The following is a 19373-nucleotide window of genomic DNA, read 5'->3' as shown; positions in this document are numbered from 1 at the left end:
CTCTCTCTCTCTGGTGAATCCTCTCACCCCCTGCACCTCTGGCTTGTACCCCAGTTCTTTTATGCACAAATAATCTTTTAAAAAATTAAAAAAAGAATGAAGAGGATCTGTATGCCTAGGTGGATTGGATTGATTTCATGCTTATATTGATTTTATGCTTATTATATAAAGTATATGCGTTATATCACCTCTCATAAGAAAGAAGGGGCTAGAAAAAATACACATGTGCCTGCTCTTTTGTGTAAAGAAAAGACAAGAAAGAGGAAGCAGAAACTAAAGAGCCTGCTCATATTGTGCCTTGGTGGGAGGGAGAGGGGTAGAAAGCAGCGGTTGTGGAAATAGGGAGAGAGGAAGTGCCAGTTCCTGAGCGCAGCTTTTCTGATGGCCTTTACTTTTTTTAGAAATGAAGATGGGGGACTGTATACCCGGAAAGTAAATAAGTTACAAAAAGGTAGCCAGAATGTGGAGGATAACTTGCAACATAAACAGTGAACCTGAAAGGGGTACAAATGAGTAGGCTTGGGTGAGGTGACTGGAAAGTAGTATTTGACTGGGGAATCTGTGTCAGAGACATAGGAGCCCTGCACAAATATGGTGTTCTATTGATATTTGTAAGTTTTTCTCACGGAGGCATGTGTTAGCAATTCTGAAAGTACTTTTTGTATATGTATATTAAGACATTGAACAGAAACATATGTTTAGATGAGATAAATTGGAGAGCCAGATTTCTCACCCACTGAGGAAGAATTTACAGCTAAGACAAGGAGGAAGGTGTTAAATTGGAATCCAGCTATGGTATGAGCACACATGTACTTTAACAGATTCATGAATGGATGGCAGAAATAACCGTGTGTGCATGTGAACACATGCCTGGGTTGGTAGACACATATTTTCTAATTCTGTCTGCTTAGGTCTAGTAGCAGTGACACCCCAGTAGTGATGAACCTACTAAGTACCCAGTCATGGTTTTTAGATACCATTGTCCAATAAAAAGAACCAGGAAACCTTGGAGAAAGGACTGATCCCAGGGCAGAGGCAAGTTACACACAAGAGGCTGTTTTATCTTATATTGCCACAAAGTAAAGAAGTGCTTGGAAAGAATTGGAGGCATGTTGGAACGCAGTAGCCAACCCTGAGGAGCTCCCAGTGCCCAAATCTGAACACTTGGAGCAACAAGATAAGTAATGGCGGATTGGATTATAAATAACCACGGCCTAAACTAGACCTCTGAGTAATACAAGAAGGAAATAGATGGAGAGAGGGGACAAGTAGTATATAAACCTTAAAATGCATCGTTTGCAGCAGGGGTTAGCAAGCTTCTTAATGTGAGTGGCTAGAAGGTGAGGGCTTGGCGCTTGCAGGTCACATGGTCTCCATCACAGCCACTGACTGCTGGTGCAGTCGGCCATCGCTGACCCAAACAAATGGGCATGGTGATGATTTACAAAAACAGGTGGTCCTGCAGGCCTGAGTGTATCAGCCACGTCCTAGAGGTGGCTTGCTTAGGACATTCAGCTAGTTGTTTTGAGCTGTTGACAGAGTAAGTCTTGTTGAGTTTGGGGAGCTGGAGGGCTTGGGAAGACACTTTTACTTTGTAGCTCCGACAACACAAACTTTTTTTTTGAAAAGAGTTATTTATTTATGCATTCAAGAACAGGGGTATAGGCTAGAGGTGTGGGGAGTGAGGATTCACCAGAGACAGAGTGGGGAGCAGAGCAGGGAGATTGAATAAACACACTGTTGAGGGGAGCAGCTTGTGGGACAGGAGAGGTCTGCTGTGCCATGTGGGTCACCTCCCAGGCCGGGGCTCGAACTCATGTGGCAGTGGCTGGTGATAGCTAGATAGCACTGAGATTTAACCCATGTGTCACAGGGAGGCCCGTAAAACCTTTTGGTACAATTTTAGAATTGCAGTTTTGTGGTTTCAAATTTTGTGTTTTTGTGCCTGTCGTGTCCAGTGGTGTGTAGTATGGACTTTGCAGTTGGGCAGACTTGGGATGGAAACTACTTTGTAGCTGTATGGTCTTGGGTGAATTGCTTAACTTCTGAGTTTCTCTTTCCTCACATGTAAAATAGTAAGACCGTTATTTGCTATAAGGACAAGATTTTGATGATTCACTATAAGAAAGGGAGATCATGTACTGCACATTCTCGGGGGAAGGAGTGGTCAGTTTATGTTCTCTAAGTCTGCTTGCTGCATTTAGGAAGACCTCCGTGTGGATGGCCGTGGCTGCGAGGACTACCGGTGTGTTGAAGTGGAGACCGACGTGGTGTCCAACACCAGTGGGTCTGCCAGGGTCAAACTGGTGAGTAGTGTGGCCACAGCCCGTGCCCAGGTAGAGGATGGGAGGGTCTGAGAACCACCTCCTCCAGGCTTTGGAACGCAAGTTGTTCCTGGGAAAAGCAAAGACCCATGCCAAACTCAGGGAGGGAGTCTGTCAAGCTCTGAAGGACCCCTCAGTTCTCCAGGACCACTTTCCAAGCCCCAGCCCTGAGCCTGGGAGAATGCCCGGGAGTGTATGATTGGGAAAGAAGGGAGATGATGGGTGCCTGGCTGCCTGCCCTGAGCAAGGACCCTTCTTGCCTGTCTGCAGGGCCACACAGACATCTTGGTGGGAGTGAAAGCAGAAATGGGGACGCCGAAACTGGAGAAGCCAAATGAAGGCTACTTGGAGTTCTTTGTCGACTGGTCAGTGTCATACAGATGTTTTTAAAGAAAAATGATTTACTGGTTTCTTATTGAGCTCACCTTTATTCTATAATCATTCAACTAGCCATAGGTATTTACTGAGCACATCCTGTGTGCCACACCCTAGGATATGTGGGATTCTTGGCTGGAGTCCCGCCCTTATCCTAATCCCTTGGCCCTGCTGGGCTTCATTTCCCCTCTCTACAAAAGGAGGGTGTCTGCCACAGCCCAGCCATAGCCCAGCTCACGGTTGTGCAGTCAAATGAAAGCCTGTGTACCAGGCTTTGAAATGTAGCAGACATAGGTGAGCAGCCTTTGACCTAAAATGTCCTGTTTCTCTTCCTGCTTTAACTTTGCAGAAAATGTCTCATGACTTGCTTGGCAGCACAAGAACTAAAGCCAGCAAAGGACCCTGACAGGCAGCTGAGCAGGCAGTGTGGATGCTGGCGAGGGCAGGGACTCTGCGGTCTCGGCTGCCAGCCAGCCTTGCTGCTGGCTTCCTTCTTGGGCAGTGTGTGACCTCAGGCTAGTTACTTGTGTCTCATTGCCTGCCATTCTTTATCTGCGAACGAGGGAATCATAATAACACTGTAGTGATGATGAGGAAGTGAAATAATGAAGGGTGAGCACTTAGCACAATTACTACACCCAGTGGGCTGTTAATAAATGTTATTCATCTTCTTGTTACCTCCCCCTCCTAGGGCTGAAGGCTTTTTTTTTTTTTTTAAAGATTTATTTCTTTATGTATACAGAACTGGGGTACAGGCCAGAGGTGCGGGGGTGGTGAGAGGCTTCACCCAAGACAGGGTGGGGAGTAGAAAGGCCAATCAACGAAGTACACTGCTGAGGGAGCAGTGGGTGGGCCAGGAGAGGTCTGCCGCGCCATATGGTCACCTCCGGGGCAGGCAGGAATCGAACTCATGCGGAAGTGGCTTTAGCTTCTTAGTGCTGTGCTTTAACCACTAGGGAGGGCCCGGACTAGGGGCTTTTTATAGGGTTGCTTATCTAGTTTCACCTAGCCCTAGTTTCAGTTATATGTCGCAGCCTTTTACAGGTGTGTAAGGATCACTATTAGCCCATGCTAGGTGCAGGTTTATAATACTGATATAGATCAGACATCCCCAAGACCACCTCTGTATTTGGAGATTTGCTGGAAGGACTCACAGGACTTAACATGTACTCATGGCTAAGCTTTACTAATAGCAGTGAAAATGCAGTGAAGTGTTGATTGTTACTGCCGAAGAAAACCCACTAGAAACTCAGCACTCAACATTTTTTTTTTTTTTTTTAAGATTTATTTATTTGTGCATACAGAACTGGGGTACAGGCCAGAGGCTCAGGGGCGGCAAGAGGCTTCACCAGAGACAGAGTGGAGAACAGAACAGGCAGATCAACAAAGTACACTGCTGAGGGGAGCAGCGGGCGGGTCAGGAGAGGTCTGCCACGCCATGTGGTCTCCTCCGGGGCAGGCGGGAATCGAACTCATGCGGAAGTGGCTTTAGCTTCTCAGTGCAGTGCTTTAACCCGCTGCGCCACCAGGGAGGGCCGAGCACTCAACATTTTTATAGTCTGGTCACATAGGCACTCTCTGCTAACTATATACTAAGATTCCAGACTCCTAGAAAGTAAGAAAGTATTCATCATAAAGCATATGATTTGCAGCAACAGTCCTGGCACAGTGGATCACAGGACATGCTGAGAGCCACTTTCTCAGATGCCAGCTGAGGGCCCCTGCTGCGAGCAGTCCCTGCTGCAGATAGCAGCTGCCTTGGGTCTGTCAGCCCTGCTCTGTACAGATGGCCACCCCAAGCTTGGATAGCAAGCCATGGTCTTCCCCTTCACGCTTCCACACACAGCACTTGTCAGCACTCGTGTGCGCGACAGGAGAGAGGGGTGCAGAGACACTAAGTGGCCTTCCAGCACCACATGGCTAGTAATGCTAGCTTGGGGCCTGTATTACTCCGAGGCTCTGCTCTCTGTTCGTGTAGTCTGCAGAGTTCAGCTTCAGGAAGATGTTGTCTTTAGAGGTCCCTAGACAAACATAGCGATGTTTGTCTTTCTGAACAGCTTCCTCCCAATTTGTCCCTTCGGCTGGCCCCAGCCTCTCAGGCAGTCTCCTGTTCTGCCCAGCTGCTCTCGCCAGCCTGAGCTTGTCACTGGAACTGGCTCATCATTTAAGTTACTGTGGATGCCTGCCCTTGTTCATACCTCCAGCTTCTCCCTGTGTTTGCTTTTGGTGGGAGAAAAATGTCTCTCTTGGCCTTGATCTCCCTAGTTCAGTGCAGTAAGCATTACAGATGAACAGATACCATGTGTGAAGAACTATAATTTGCTTTCTTTTTCTTCTTCTTCATTATTTTCTACCTCATTCATGTTAGGAAGATCCAAGGCAATCATCCAACCACACCAAAGAGAGGGTGTTGCCCTCAGATGCATGGTAGAGGGCCTGCTTGTTGCAGCTGTGTGTTTGGACACGACTCCAGACTAGCCTGCTGCTCTTGGCCTTCCCTTGTCTCAGCTCCGGCGGGGAGGAGCCTTTGAGCAGGTGGAGTCTGGCTGCCCTAAAGAGTCATAAACCCCATTTCCTACAGGGAAGGGATTACCAAGATTGCTGCCTGTCAGCTTAATCAGAACCTCATTTGGGTTTTCCTGGGAGCATCCCTTCATCATTGGCAAACATGCACCTTTTCCCCGATCTAGTGATGAGAATGGCTTTTACACACCTGTGTGCCAGCAGTCAGGGAGCTCGGAGCACTAGTTGCTTTTCTACTAGCTTATTTTGTTTTGGTTTTGGCAACATGAAATGATAACACATGGGCATTGGCTCCCATCCCAAAATTTTCAGTGTATCTTGGGAATGATGTCCTTTGGAAAGGACAGCTATAATGACCCTCACCCTCATACTCATGGAATAGTAAATACTAGGGTTCTTGAACTCTGCTCCAGAGATGTCTGGCAGCCTGTCACTAAATTGGGAGCAAACTAAATTGGGAGAATCACTTTGCTTTGTTACTTTTTTTTTTTTGATTTATTTATTTATGCTTACAGAATTGGGGTACAGGCCAGAGGTGTGGTAGGTGAGAAAATTCACCAGAGACAGAGTGGGGAGCAGAACAGGCAGGTATACTGAAATACACTGCTGAGGGGAGCAGCGGGTGGGTCCGGAGAGTTTTGTCAGGCCATGTGGGTCAGCTCCCTGGTGGGGGAGCGAATTGGTGCTGCAGTGGCTTCGGAGAGCTTCATAATGTGGTGCTTTAACCCGTTGCACCACTAGGGAGAGCCCTGTTTTGTTACTTGTAACCTGAGAATAGGTAATTTTAAATAAGAACCTTGAAAATTTGGGAAAAGATGATTTGCATCGGCAACCCAAAGGTAGGTAAGAATTTACCAAACTAGTGTTTTACTCTGGGCTGCCATTGGGTGGCAGTCCTTCAAGCTGCTCCCTGATCACATCCTGATGGGTTTAGGACGGTGGGTTAGCTTCTCAGAGAGGCTTCCTTTTTTAACTGGGGGAGTTGAGACTGTTTAATTCAGAGATGTTTCTGTCTGTACCTCGCTTATTACTTCCCTCTGGGATCTTGACTCCTTTTCTGTGTGTTCACTTATTTTCAGTAATTTTGAGCCCTGAGTTATGGGTGGAGCTACTTGGTCATTTCTTTGCTTGCCTATTAGTACTGTTGAAGGGAGTGCTGAAGGGCTGGGGGTGGAAACAGAGGGATACCTGCTGGAGTTGTGTGAGACTAGCTGTGTTCTCAAAGTCCAGACTGATGAGATAATTCCCCAGAAACTTCAAACAAGGACTTGCAATGAAATGCTTGAAGTGTGCTTCTAATCTCATACTCACTTCGAAATGAGCACAATTGTACTCATAGGAATGAGGACCTGCCTTGGGGCACTAAATGATTGACGGAAGTACAAGGTCTGGAGTAACTGTTGCCCCAGGTACTCACTAAAGTATTTTTTCTGTGTTGGGCCTGGACTCACAGGTCTATAAGATACCACAGGTTTTCAGGCTCAGCTGATTGCAAGGGAAACAAGGAGTTCAGTGTCAGAAGTCCCATTCTAGGTAGTCATGGCCTTGACTCAACCTACCCTAATTAAGCCAGAGCTGTGCCAAGCTGGAGGAGTGGAGTAGAGGTGGTGAGTCAGGAGGGTGGGGAACTGGGAGGGGCAGCGTTCCCAGGATTTTTATTAATCTAGTTCCGTGAGCACTTTCCCAAGAGCTCTGGAAGAGGGACTGGGTCATGTTTTATTAAAGATCTGAATTGATCTTGGTGGCTGTAAACATGGAAAGCCCTTGGTCTTGTGACAGAGGGCGGATATACTCCCTGCTGAAAGAATACGCTGTGATGCGTGTGAGCAGAGGCCAGGATTACCACCTGTGTCCTCTCTCTTTTTAAACTTTGTACTTATTGGCAAAGCTCTTTATTTAGGACTCCCTGGGCGTGCATTCTTTGACTCCCAACTTTCATGGTCTAGTAATAGTTCCCAAGACCAGACCACCCATTCATTACTTTGCAGCATAAGACAGCGCCCAGGAAAGCCAGTCTGACTGTGGTTAGGCACCAGGCCAAGTGTGCCCGACGGTGCATTCAGAGGGAGTGTCAGAGAAGCCTGGCGGGTAAGGGCCTGGCTGTCTGGGCTGAATTTAGCTCCCTATCACTAGCTGCCTGACCTTGGACAGATAGAACAATATTTCTGTGACTTTCTTCTTATCTCTTAAGATGGGGTTGTGGTGAGAAATAATTGAGGTAGTGCAGCTACAGTGCTAAAAGTGGGGTCTACAATAGTCAGAAAATGCTGTCAACATTCAAAATTGTTGTTAAAGTTCCTTCATGTAATGAGAGAGTCAGATCATCTGAAGTCTCACAGTACCATTGTGCTGGTGAGATCCCAACTGAGAGTTTAGGTAACTCACAGACTTTCTGTTTGCTTTAAAGGTGAGTTAAAAATACCTTTAGGTGGGCCCTCCCTGGTGGTGCAGCAGGTGAAAGCACAGCACTAAGAGGCTAAAGCCAGTTCAGCATGAGTTCGACCCCCATCTGCCCTGGAGGTGACCCACATGGCGTGGCAGACCTCTCCTGACCCGCCCAATGCTCCCCTAAGTAGTATACTTCGTCGATCTGCCTGTTCTGCTCCCCACTCTGTCTCTGGCAAATCCTTTCGCCACCCCCTGCACCTCTGGCCTGTGCCCAGTACTGTGTGTTTAAATAAATAAATCTTTAAAAAAAAAAAATACCTTTAGGTAAGGTTGGAGTTTTCCTGTTAATTCTGTGTGACCATTTTTTTTATAGCCGTGTACCTGTCTGGCCTCTGTAGGCATTTGGCATTTTTGTTCTCTAGAGATGGTTTTCAGGTCTACATTTCTGTCTTGCTCTGTCAGAAGATGTCATTGTGCTGTGAGTGCCCCTGATGATGAGGTGGGACCATCATTTCACTATACTAGCCCTTTTCTTCCTCCTTTGGCAGAATACAAGGTGTCCAGTTTTGCTTATGTTACCCCAAACCCTACACGCCATCCTGCATCCTAACCAGTTTCCTTTCTCCTGGCCTGCTCTCCTGAGTCACTCCATGGCCAGAGCACCATCTACACATAGCAGCTTTCCATGGACTCAAAATTTTCTAAACCTTCCTCTAAAAATAAAGTAGTTTTCCCTGGTGGCATAAGGCATTAAAACGCAGCACTAGGAAGCTATCCACAGCCACGGCAGCACGAGTTCGATCCCGGCCAGGGAGGTGACCCACATGGCACAGCAGAACTCTCCTGTCTCACCTGCGGCTCTCCTTCACTGTGTATTTCACTCAATCTGTGTGTTCTGCTCCCCACTCTGGCTCTGGTGAATTCTCTCATCACCATACCTCTCTGGCTTGTACCCCAGTTCTTGTATGCATAAATAAATAAATCTTTTTAAAAAATTAAAAAAAGAAAAATGTGAATAAAAACAAACAAATTGGGTAAAATTTCCATTTTAAATTAGCTCAGGTAAATCAACAAGATTTAAAATTAAAAAAAAATTTAATTAGCTCAGTAGCAAAAAGAACCAATAAAGCATGATTTTTTTTTTTAACTAGTTTAATTTAGCCCTTTGGACCAGGAAAGTTCTACAAGCCATCTCCCAGGTCTGTAGAAGAGTTAGTTAAAGTCCCCAGTATTTAGTCACATCCAGGGGAATGTACCCACAGTAATCAGGGAAAGGTAGACATCTAAAGCATAGGCATCTCCGACTGGATTTGTCTACATCTAGATAGGAATGTCTTGGGATATAATATTGATAGTTTAGCATTTAATTTAGAAATAGGTTGTGTTTTGCTGTCTGTGCAGAATAAACTTGGTCTCTGGTGACTTGATTATTTCACCATAAATGAGCTGCTTTTCATGGCTCAGTGCCTGAGTTCAGCAGAGGCAATAAGGGAACATTGAGATTGCTATAGCAATAATGAAGTTTCTCTCGGGAATTTAAAATTGCAGTTCTGCTGGCTCATAGTGGTAAGGGGAGACTATAATTGGAGACACAAAGTTACTAAATGACCACAAAATCTGATTGTTTTAGGATTTATTCCTTTTTTTTTTTTTTAAGATTTATTTATTATGCACACAGAATTGGGATACAGGCCAGGGGTGGTGAGAGGACTCACCAGAGACAGAGTGGGGAGCAGAAAAGGCAGATCCACGAAGTACACTGCTGAGGGGAGCAGCGGGCGGGTCAGGAGAGGTCTGCCACGCCATGTGGTCACCTCCGGAGCAGGTGGGGTTCGAACTCATGCGGAAGTGGCTTAAGCTTCTTAGTGCAGTGCTTTAACCCGCTGCGCCACCAGGGAGGGCTCAGCCTTGGGCTTTCAAGCAGGGTTTGCTTTGCCTGGAATAGCCTGCTTGTAAAGCTGCCTGACTAATTCCTGCCTGACCAAACTATCTTCAGGTTTGTGGTCTCCTTAACAAACACTGATTGAAGCTGCCTCTCCCTCCTCCACACCTGGTCTGTGCTCCACATCATGACCCTTCATTGGTATTGCTGACTTGGGTTGGCATCTGTCTGTGTCTTCTCTGTTTCCCAGTTGAGCGTGCGGCAGCACACTGTCCTGATGGCCAGTGGATGGACAGATGGGCAGGGACAGAAAGAGTGGGCAGTGACTGTAGAGACGATACTTAAAAGAAACTGGTTTGTGACCTTTCTGGGCCTTATTCATTTGAATAAAGTGATTATTGGATTATTTCCTTATTTGTGGGCATAACCCTCAAATTCCTGTTAAGCACTTGTGAGTAGTGCTTCAGGTGGCAATTACTGGTGCCTATCCAGTCTTTCTTGGAGTAATTTGGCATAATCATATCAAGAGGCCACAAAAGAAGTTTTATTCTCTGGAAAAGTAGCAAATAAAGTAAAAAGAATAACTTAATATTTAATCAGCCAGCAGTCTTTCTTATTTAATTTTCCCACTTTTTAGGACAATGATAACTTAGGTTCTGAAGGAACTCTGGCATACTAACATACATATCTTCTAAATTATTCCGGGAAAGTTACTGTAAGTATCATGTGACTTTTGTTTTGAAAGTATCATTGTGCATTCTGAAGCTTGAGAAACTAGGCCTGATGTACATAATGTAACAACTGTAAGCCAGACTGATTCTCTAGGCCTCCCTGCATCCTGACCCTGCTAGAGAAGAGTGTTTATTATACTCTCAAGATAAGAGTGTGGTATTGGCTGAGGTTCACTTTACCACTGCATATTTTGTTTCTCGTTCCATAAATATGGCTGCCATTAGAAGTCAGTGGGAACTCCAACAGACTTTGAAAAGCCCAGGGCATGCATGGTCTCACTGTGTGTGTGTGTGTGGACTGGAAGAGTGGGGTTTGCCTTTGCTTCTTCATTCCACAGGGAAATTGGAACTAAGTATGCCCCTTTGCTCTTTGCATTTGAAAAGATTTACTCTCCTTTTCTGTTGCTGTTCGATATAGTTCAGCCAATGCTACCCCTGAATTTGAAGGTCGAGGAGGTGATGAGCTCGGCACAGAGATTGCTAACACACTGTACCGGATATTTAGCAATAAGAGCAGCATCGACCTGAAGTCCCTCTGCATCCATCCTCGTGAGCACTGCTGGGTTCTCTATGTAGACGTGCTGGTGAGTGTCATGTTGCTGTGTTGGTCACACTGCTTGTGTTGGACCCAGTTCGCCTCCTTCCCCTACTGTTTTTGCGCTCATCAGGTGAACGCTGTCAGCTTCCAGCACGAGAGTAGTTGCAAAAAGATGGTCCCCTATGATAATTTTTTAAGTTAAATGCAAATAATGTATATTAGCACTTACATAGTTTTTATAGTAATAGCCAGTACATTTTTAATAAGCTGCAGACAGGGTGCCTCACTGGCAAAGTGGAGACTTTGTCGCACACCTTCCTCAGGAAGTCTTTGAGGACAACAGTGGGAAATGGAGATCATTGTTCATGTCCAAACACTTAGCTAACACTTACTCTGTGCTAGACTCTTCTGAGAGCTTTACAAATACTAACTTGTTCAGCCTTCATAACATCTCTGTGCAGTAGCTGTGATTTTATCCTCCACCTCACCTGAGTTACTCAGGTCATGCAGCTAACTGTGAAGACAAGAGTCAGTCCAGGCAGTCTGACTTGGAGTCTGGCCAGAGCCGTTTGTTTTGTAGCAGGCTGTCCGAGCCAGAGTGGAGAGGAGCTGGTCAGGTGCAGGTGGATGAGCCGTGGCCCAAAGGCAGTGGTAATGCAGGTTTGGGGTAGGGGGCATCTTTTAATAAGCAGTGATTAGGTAAGACTAGGGGGGGGACAATGTGTGTGCTGTACTTCAGCCAAGACTCTTTCTTACTTAATTTTCCTGCTTTTTAGGACAATGGTCATTTTTAAAGGTTCTGACATAGCTCTGGCATACTATCAAACATATGTTCTAAACTAAATCTGAAGATTTACAATGAATGCACATTAGTTGAAGGCCGAGGCTAAGGCCTGCCTATCTTTTGTAAATAGTCACTGGGCTCCTCCTTCATGATAGCCCATCTCCTGGCTGCAGAGATTTCAGGGAACGAACAAAATGGACAGCTTCTAGCCCTCAGTTCAGTTTAGATGAAGAGGAGAGAGGCTGTAAGAATAGCGAGGTTTTCTCCCTCCAAGGTGACTTCCTCTCCTCTTTTTGGAGCAGCCCCGTTGGCTTCTCTAAGCTCAGGCCAACACTTCCGAAGTGAGGACAGAAGGAGGTGTTGCCTCCACTTAGTAATGTGTTCTGACCGTCCCTGCTGGATGAGCCTTGTAAGTGCAGTGAGCACTTCTGTTCGTGGGCAAAAACTTATAGGAGAGACCTTAATGTTTCTCACACCTAATGCAAACCCTGAGTTTGAGCATCAGGTGTACAGTGGAAATTGCACACATTAATAAGCCTGAACCTGTAGTAGCCACAGCATTGGTGGTCACCTTTTTTCACTTGTTTGGAGGCTGGGCATAGGTCAGCCAAGGTGAGAGTGACAATTGCAGTGCCCTGGGGAGTTGTCTGTGGCAAAATAAGGTCATCAGTTCCTCCTTGAGTGCAGGACATCTGCAAGCTGAAGCCTCAGAGGTGGTGCCACGCCAGGGCAGCTGTGACCTTGCACATGTGTTCTGTGTAGGCACAGCCGTGGCAAGGCAGCACTTGCCATTGGGGTGGACACGTGGTATCAGAGAGCCAGGACAGCAGCCACACACCTCATCTTTATAGACACTTGGTCAGCATTTCTTAGGAACCAGAGTCCTGTAATTAGAATAATTGTGCTTACTTTTTCTCATCCCTTTTATTTTTTGTCCCTAGCTGCTGGAATGTGGCGGAAATTTGTTTGATGCCATCTCCATTGCTGTAAAGGCTGCTCTCTTCAATACAAGGTCAGTCTTCTGAAAGCCCCATGGGCCTGTGGAGAACCCAGCCAGACACTTATAATGGAACATGGTGGAAATTTCTACTGAAGGTTATAGATGAAGTGACCAAGGGATGTTAACATTGAAAATGTTTCATTTAATGTTAAACTCCAGAAAGACAGATTTCATAAGTAAAAACTAAATACATACACATATTCTGTCTCTATTTATAATAGTAATTTTCATAAGTAAAAATATATCTTGTAGAAAAAAACAAAAACATAAATACAAAGTCTAGGCACCAATTACAAGTCAACTGTCCACATACTGTTACTGGGTGAAGCTCCATGGGGGCGGGCTTTGGGCCCTGCTGTCCCCCAGCATCACAGCGCCTCATTGGTGCTCACATTCCTTGACTGGATGCCGGTATGTTCTGAAGGCAGCGTAGCAGTCTGTTCTTTGGTTTGAGGTAAGAGCAGGAGGTGGTTGTACCACTGTGGTTTGCAGATAGGCTGTGTCAGGGGACATGTACTAGACTTTTCTGAAGGTGACAGTTCCTCTTGATTATGTAACCTCCCCCAAACCCCCACAGCCTCCCTAACAAGGAAAGTTTGCAGCATTTGAAAATGAATATGTAGGTGGGGGTGTTCATGGAGAGCTTACATCATGGTAATGGTGGGGGACCCTGGGGGTATTAGAAACTGAGGATCAGCCCCTTCTAAGCAATTAACTGAATAAGTGAGCAAAGATAGTATCTTGGATGTCACCATAGCTTGTAGTGGTGAGGAGTTGGAAACAGCACAAAGTCTGCACACAGGGGACTGAAATCGGCATGCTTGTGGGCTTGTTGTGCGGAAAAGCAGTCATGAAATACAGTCTTGGCAGCTGTGTTTTTGTATTTTACTTACGGTAATTCATATATTATGTCTGGGGAAAAAATACACATGTTCCACATAGCCATTGTGATTAGTTTTCAGTGCTCATGTTATGGGCAGTTTAACATTTTCCTGCATTTTAGAATGTTTCTGTGGTAAATTTAGGCTGTTGATGTCATTTAAAACAAGACAAGCAAAAATAAAGTCAAAGAAATGTAGGCTAGAAACTGCAGGATGGAATGTTTGCTGAGAAGGAAAACTGGCTGTGCCACTGGACTCCTGGCTGAGGGCGTGGAGAGGTGGGCCCGGCCCGGCGCTCAGGGCCGCTGTGGAGCCTCGAGGACCAGATGCCGCCAGCAGCGACAGCCTGTGCTCGGGCTCTTTGCAGAGGAAAGGAGATTGCCATCTGTTGTACTTTGAGCCTCCGAAGTGATTCCCTTTGTGCCAGCTGGTTTCCTGGGCACAAGGGCAGAAAGAGTAGAACCCAGTGAGGCAGTTTGGCTGTGGGGAGGTGTTGGGCAAGCTGTACCCCAGGAAGGTAAAGCCCAGCTGCTCAGGTTGGGGAGCCACCTGTCGTGGGCAGAGGCAGACTCATCCCCAGAACAGGCACAGCCCTCTGGCAGCGAGGGGTGGGGTCTCTGCGATCCGTTGTCCCCTAGTGTGTGGGAGCAGGTAAGGTCCTTGAGAAGGCCAGAGGCTGGTGTCCGCAGCATCGTCTCTTGCCCTTCTGCTGAACCATACTGTGCCTCAGGGTTGGGCAGATGTGTGGATAGGCGTGTTGTTTTTTACCGTCTCTACCAAATGTTAGCTGTTTTGCTGAGTGTGTCTCAGTAACACATTAGTAGTTCTAATTTGCATTTTCCTGATGAACTTTTAAGCAGAGCACCATTTTGTATGTTTGTTAGCTTGCTTGATGAAGTCCCACTTGGTCTGTTGTCCATTTTTTCTGTTGGGTTCTCCTATCTTCTCTCTGATGTTTGATAGGAATTTTTTAGGTAACGTCATTTTACATACAGACACACATTTGCAAATATTTCTCCACCATGAATTATCTTCTTAATTTCTGAGTGATGTTTTTTGACAACCAGAAGTTCTAATCTCAATATAATTGTCATATTTCCCTTTGTGGCAAGAATTTTTTGTGTCCTGTTCAAGAAATCTTTGACTGTTCCAAGTTTATAAAAATGTTTAGTTTTTCTTCTAAAAGGTTTATTGTTTTATCTGTCACCTAACACCTTTAGTCCACTTGTTATGGATTTTGTATGTAGTTTGAGATAGGGACTGAGGGACTTTTTTTTCCCATGTGGATATCTGATTGACCATCTTTTTTTTAAAAAAGAGTTATTTCTTTATGCACACAGAGGTGCAGGGGAAGTGAGAGAATTCACCAGAGGAAGAATGGGGAACAGAACAGGCAGATTGAAGAAGTACACTGCTGAGGGGAGCAGCAGGAGAAACAGGAGAGGTCTGCTGTGCCATGTGGGTCACCTCCCTGGCCGGGGATCGAACTCGTGCTGCAGTGGCTGCGGATAGCTTCATAGTGCTGTGCTTTAACTTGTTGACCACCAGGGAAGGCCCTGACCATTAGTTTTAAAAAGGCTCTTTCCCTTATTGTACTACAGTGTCAACTATGCTTTTGACAGGAGTGACAGGGATGACAGGGATAAGGATGATAAAGTTCAATCTGAACAGTCTTAACATAAATATATCTTCTGAGATATATTTATGAGGAATTCTTGTGAGGAATTCTGCCTCCTCAGTTTCAAGAAAAATTAGTTATCTTTCTTCCTCTCAGTAAGTGGGAATTTTCACTGTGCTTCTGTGTCCAGGATACCAAGAGTTCGTGTTCTGGAGGATGAGGAGGGGTCAAAGGACATCGAGCTGTCTGATGACCCTTATGACTGCATCCGGCTGAGTGTGGAGCATGTCCCCTGCATCGTCACTCTGTGTAAGGTATGCACTTGGCTTTTGTCTGAAGGGTTGGACGTCTGATGGTTTTTTCTTCTCTGTAAGTTATCTTCAACCCCAACCTGCTAAGCTTAATTAGTAGATTGAAACGGTGTAGTTTCACAAACCATATAAAAGTTGCTTTAACTCTAATCGTTTGGTTATATTGGAAACTACTACAATGAAGAGCTCTTTTTTATTTTTAAATAATAGAATAGTTTATTTTTACATCGTTTTGTGTCTTTTCCCATCTCAGTTGTCATTCCCATGGGTTTCCCATCACCAAATCACCTGTGTGCCATCACCATAGTCCAGTGCATTTCCCTCTCGCCAAGGTTTTTGATCCCATTCCCCACTCCACCCCCGTAAAATGTCTCTGGTATATAGTTTGAACAGCTCTTTTGTTAATTGGAGCACAAGTGAGTACCTAGTAAAACTAATCAGATTTGATTAATCTCCTATGTACTAGACATTTCACCGAAACCCCGTATATCTTTCCTTTAATTCTCTCTACTCTTTGGGTCTGCCCTGACTGAATAATAATGGGATGGTTTAAAAGGCCCACCCTACTGCTTCTGTGGGCCCCAGTGGCCTCATCCATGACATGAGAAGGTTGGAGCAGGTCCTGGATGTCTGATGTGTCAGGTGTGACTTTTACATTCCCACAGAGGTCTGTAGAGCCTAACATCTGGCTGAGCTCACTGACAACTGGTGCTGCCTCCATTGTGCAGAGAGGCCTGTGTCAACTGGGATTGCCACTGGGCAATCATTCAGGGTTCATTATCTCAAAATAAGACTGAACAGGCTCGATTTAAGCTCTCTAAAAGGTCCTGTCTGAATGGTGCCTATTCAGACAGAAGGACATTGGGACTGCTTAAAGCTAGCTGCACTTGACTCATTCTTAAGCATGGTCTTCAGCATGTCCCTTTTGACTCATCTTTGTTGTCAGTGAAACATCCAGGTGATCTCACCTGTGGATTTTCCCCTGTGCCACTCTAGTAAAAGCCCTTTGTGGCCTCTGACTTAGATGGTCTCTGAGTTTAGTTCTAGCACCCCCTCACCTCCCAACAGCATTCATCCCATGCTTCTGTTCATACAGTGGCCTCTGGTAGAATTATTGGCCATCGCTTCAAATCTAAAATAAGCAGAATCTAAAATATGATCTGCATGGGCAGTAGTGGTTCTTCACTGGTGTAGATACTCCCTCCATGAAGTCTGCGAGAGTGGAATCTGTGACCCACATGTGTGCTTTGCTCCTTGGCTTCACAGATTGGCTGTCGGCACGTGGTGGATGCTACTCTCCAGGAAGAGGCCTGCTCCTTGGCCAGCTTGCTGGTATCTGTGACCAGCAAAGGGGTCATGACATGCATGAGGAAAGTGGGGAAAGGCAGCCTGGATCCAGAGAGTATCTTCGAGATGATGGAGGTGAGGCTCTGAGGGAGGTGGGAATTCTCCCATTTACACCCTTGACCCCAAATTTGGAGCCTGGTGAACAGCTGGTGATGCCTGTGAGCCAAGGGGGTGGCAGTGGGGGCCATGAGCAGGGATGTGAGGAACCTGCCGTTAAGAGTTGCTGAGCCTCCCCTCTCTGATCGCCAGTGTCTGCACTTCTATTTGACTTTGGACTTTGATACTCTAAAAAGTCACTTGTAACTCAAAAATCCCAAGCTTTTGTGATTTGATGAGGAATTGAATTCCTGGCTGACTGCTTTCTATCCCTTTAAGGAAGTGAGTAAAGTGGAGCCAGGAGATTGAAGAATGCTTGTCTCCCCCATTCTTCATGGGTCCAGAGTGTTTAAATGGACACTGATAGGAATGGTGGGACATCTTCCGGTGGCCTCAGAGTGGCCTGCCCCTCATGGGTCTCCTCAGCCCCTATCTGGCAGCACTATTGGGAAGTTTTTCAGCTGTGCTGATAGGTTGATGCGTCTGTCTCACTCCGGCCACGAAGCCACTCCCAGGCGTCAGTCATGTTCTGCTCATCGTGTCTTCTCAGACTTTCCTGCTTTTGTGTCTGCCTTCACTTTCCAGGATTCTCTGAGGACTCTTGACACTGACTGAATCACCAGTGTTTTACATCACAACCCATTCTCAGAGGTCATTGACAGCACACAAGATTGTCATCTCCACTCTCCATTCTTAAAAACAGTGGTTTTCACTGAAGATTCTAAGCACTTGATGTCTTTTTTCTTTTTACCATCTATTTGAAAGTGACAACGGGTGATGTATATATAGTGTCAGGGACCTGAATGTGGGCGCTGACAACATCATATTGCCTGGACTGCTTGTCTTGGCTCTGGGCTACAGTCCCTCCCTCATATGAAAAATTGGGGTGATGTTAATGGTGTCCTTGCTGCTGAGTGATTATGAGGGGTAAGTTGGGGTATAGAGGTAAAGCATTTGTCAGAGCATCTGCTAAATCCTAAGCTCTCAGTAAATATGAGCTCTGCTCTGTGTGCTCCATGACATAATCGAATTGAGGTGTCCCCAGCTGGACATGGCACCATGTTCTTCCCAGTGGGTTGGTTAACTGGCTCATTTTTTTAAGTGAAAGCGTATAGTCTTTAGAAGTTCTACCCAAGACAAGTGTTTTAGGAAGAACTTTGCCCCACCCCCAGGAGAATTCTAGAATTCCAGTATCTAAATGACAAAAACTGTAAACAGCAGCTAAAACTTACTTGTATCATATTCTGTTTGTGGTGCTTTAAATATGCTGTCATTGTGCTTTAAATATTGTCATTTAATCCTCCATGATTCTGCGAGGATGCTACAGGCAGTTTTTGATAGATGATAGTTGAACTTAACAATTTTTGGACTTTACTGTGGTTAGAATGATGCATTCAGTAGAAACCTATACATTGGATTTTGAATTAGGGCATTCTTCATTTTCAGTACAGTATTCAATACATTATATGACATATTAGATGAGTTTGCCCAGCTGTAGGTTAATGTAAGCATTGTGAGCACGTTTAAGGTAGGCCACGCTAAGCTATGTATTCCAGTAGATTTGGTGTATTAAATGCATTTATGACTTTTATTTCCAATGACTTAACCCCATGTAAATTGAGGAGGACTATATGTTATCCTTATTTTTACAGATGAGGAAATTGAGGGGTTGGTAACTTGTCTGAGGTCTCAGGGCTCATAAATGCCGCTTTAGGGTTCAGACTCAGACTGCGCCTCCAGAGCCCCTCTCCCAGTCAGCCCTGAGGGGGAGGGAGGCCAGAGCACTGTCCAGTGACAGTCCGTTTCCCCTGGCCGGGAAGGAGGTCTGTAAACCCTACTGAGGGGCTCTTGGTCCCTGAAGGAGCACAGCAATCCCAGATACCTCTGAGGGGTGCTGAGAGTTGGGGTGTTATGCAGATTGCTACCCCCATCCTCTTTTCTGCAAGTCCAAGCTTAGAGCTCTCAAGACCTGGTGTCCTGTCTCATTTCCTCCTATTCTCTCTTCCCATCTTCACTTATAGGATTAATTGGCACCCCTATTTGATCAACTTTGGCATCTTTTCGTTCTCTTAATATTTATTTATTTTTAAAATTTATTTTTGCATACAGTACAGGCCAGAGGTACGGGGGCAGTGAGAGGATTCACCAGAGACAGAGCGGGGAGCAGAACAGGCAGATTGAGGAAGTACACTGCTGAGGGGAGCAGTAGGCGGGTCAGGAGAGGTCTGCCGCATCATGTGGGACACCTCTGCGGTGGGTATCGAACTCGTGCTGAAGAAGCTTTAGCTTCTTAGTGCTGTGCTTTAACCCGCTGCACCACCAGGGAGGGCCCTTTTTTAACGTATTGATAAAAATCTTTCCAAAGTCATTTTGAACCTCTACCCTGACTTTTGCATGTCACAGAATCGATCACTTCCCTACGTTGAGGCTGAGATCTTTCAGTGGGTGTTTTCACTACTCTTGAAATCTCATCCAGTGTTCTGGGCAGGTTACTGACCTGAGGAGAACACACTACAGCTAGGGGGACTGGGGCAGGGGTGTAGGTCTGGGTGTCTTGTTCTCTGACCTGGGGCCA

General features: G+C 45.7%; 1 protein-coding gene across 5 annotated transcripts in view; it reads left to right on the top strand.

Annotated features, from left to right (window-relative positions):
- Nucleotides 1–19373, top strand: part of EXOSC7 (exosome component 7) — a 32459-nt gene that overhangs the window by 7866 nt on the left and 5220 nt on the right. For 4 of the 5 annotated variants that reach the window (XM_012720522.1, XM_012720521.1, XM_012720520.1 and 1 more), the window contains exons 2-7: nt 2205–2306; nt 2595–2689; nt 10642–10807; nt 12487–12557; nt 15235–15358; nt 16622–16777. In XM_012720522.1, the coding sequence (XP_012575976.1) occupies nt 2205–2306; nt 2595–2689; nt 10642–10807; nt 12487–12557; nt 15235–15358; nt 16622–16777 (714 nt within the window). Of the gene's footprint in view, nt 1–2204; nt 2307–2594; nt 2690–10641; nt 10808–12486; nt 12558–15234; nt 15359–16621; nt 16778–17383; nt 18910–19373 lie in introns of those variants that run through there. The other variant, XM_012720523.1, reaches the window with a different exon arrangement.

Source organism: Condylura cristata, unplaced genomic scaffold (genome assembly GCF_000260355.1).
Source record: "Condylura cristata isolate star-nosed mole 26May11 unplaced genomic scaffold, ConCri1.0 scaffold00004, whole genome shotgun sequence".
NCBI classification, from domain to species: Eukaryota; Metazoa; Chordata; class Mammalia; order Eulipotyphla; family Talpidae; genus Condylura; species Condylura cristata.
This window is presented reverse-complemented; position numbering and strand designations above follow the sequence as displayed.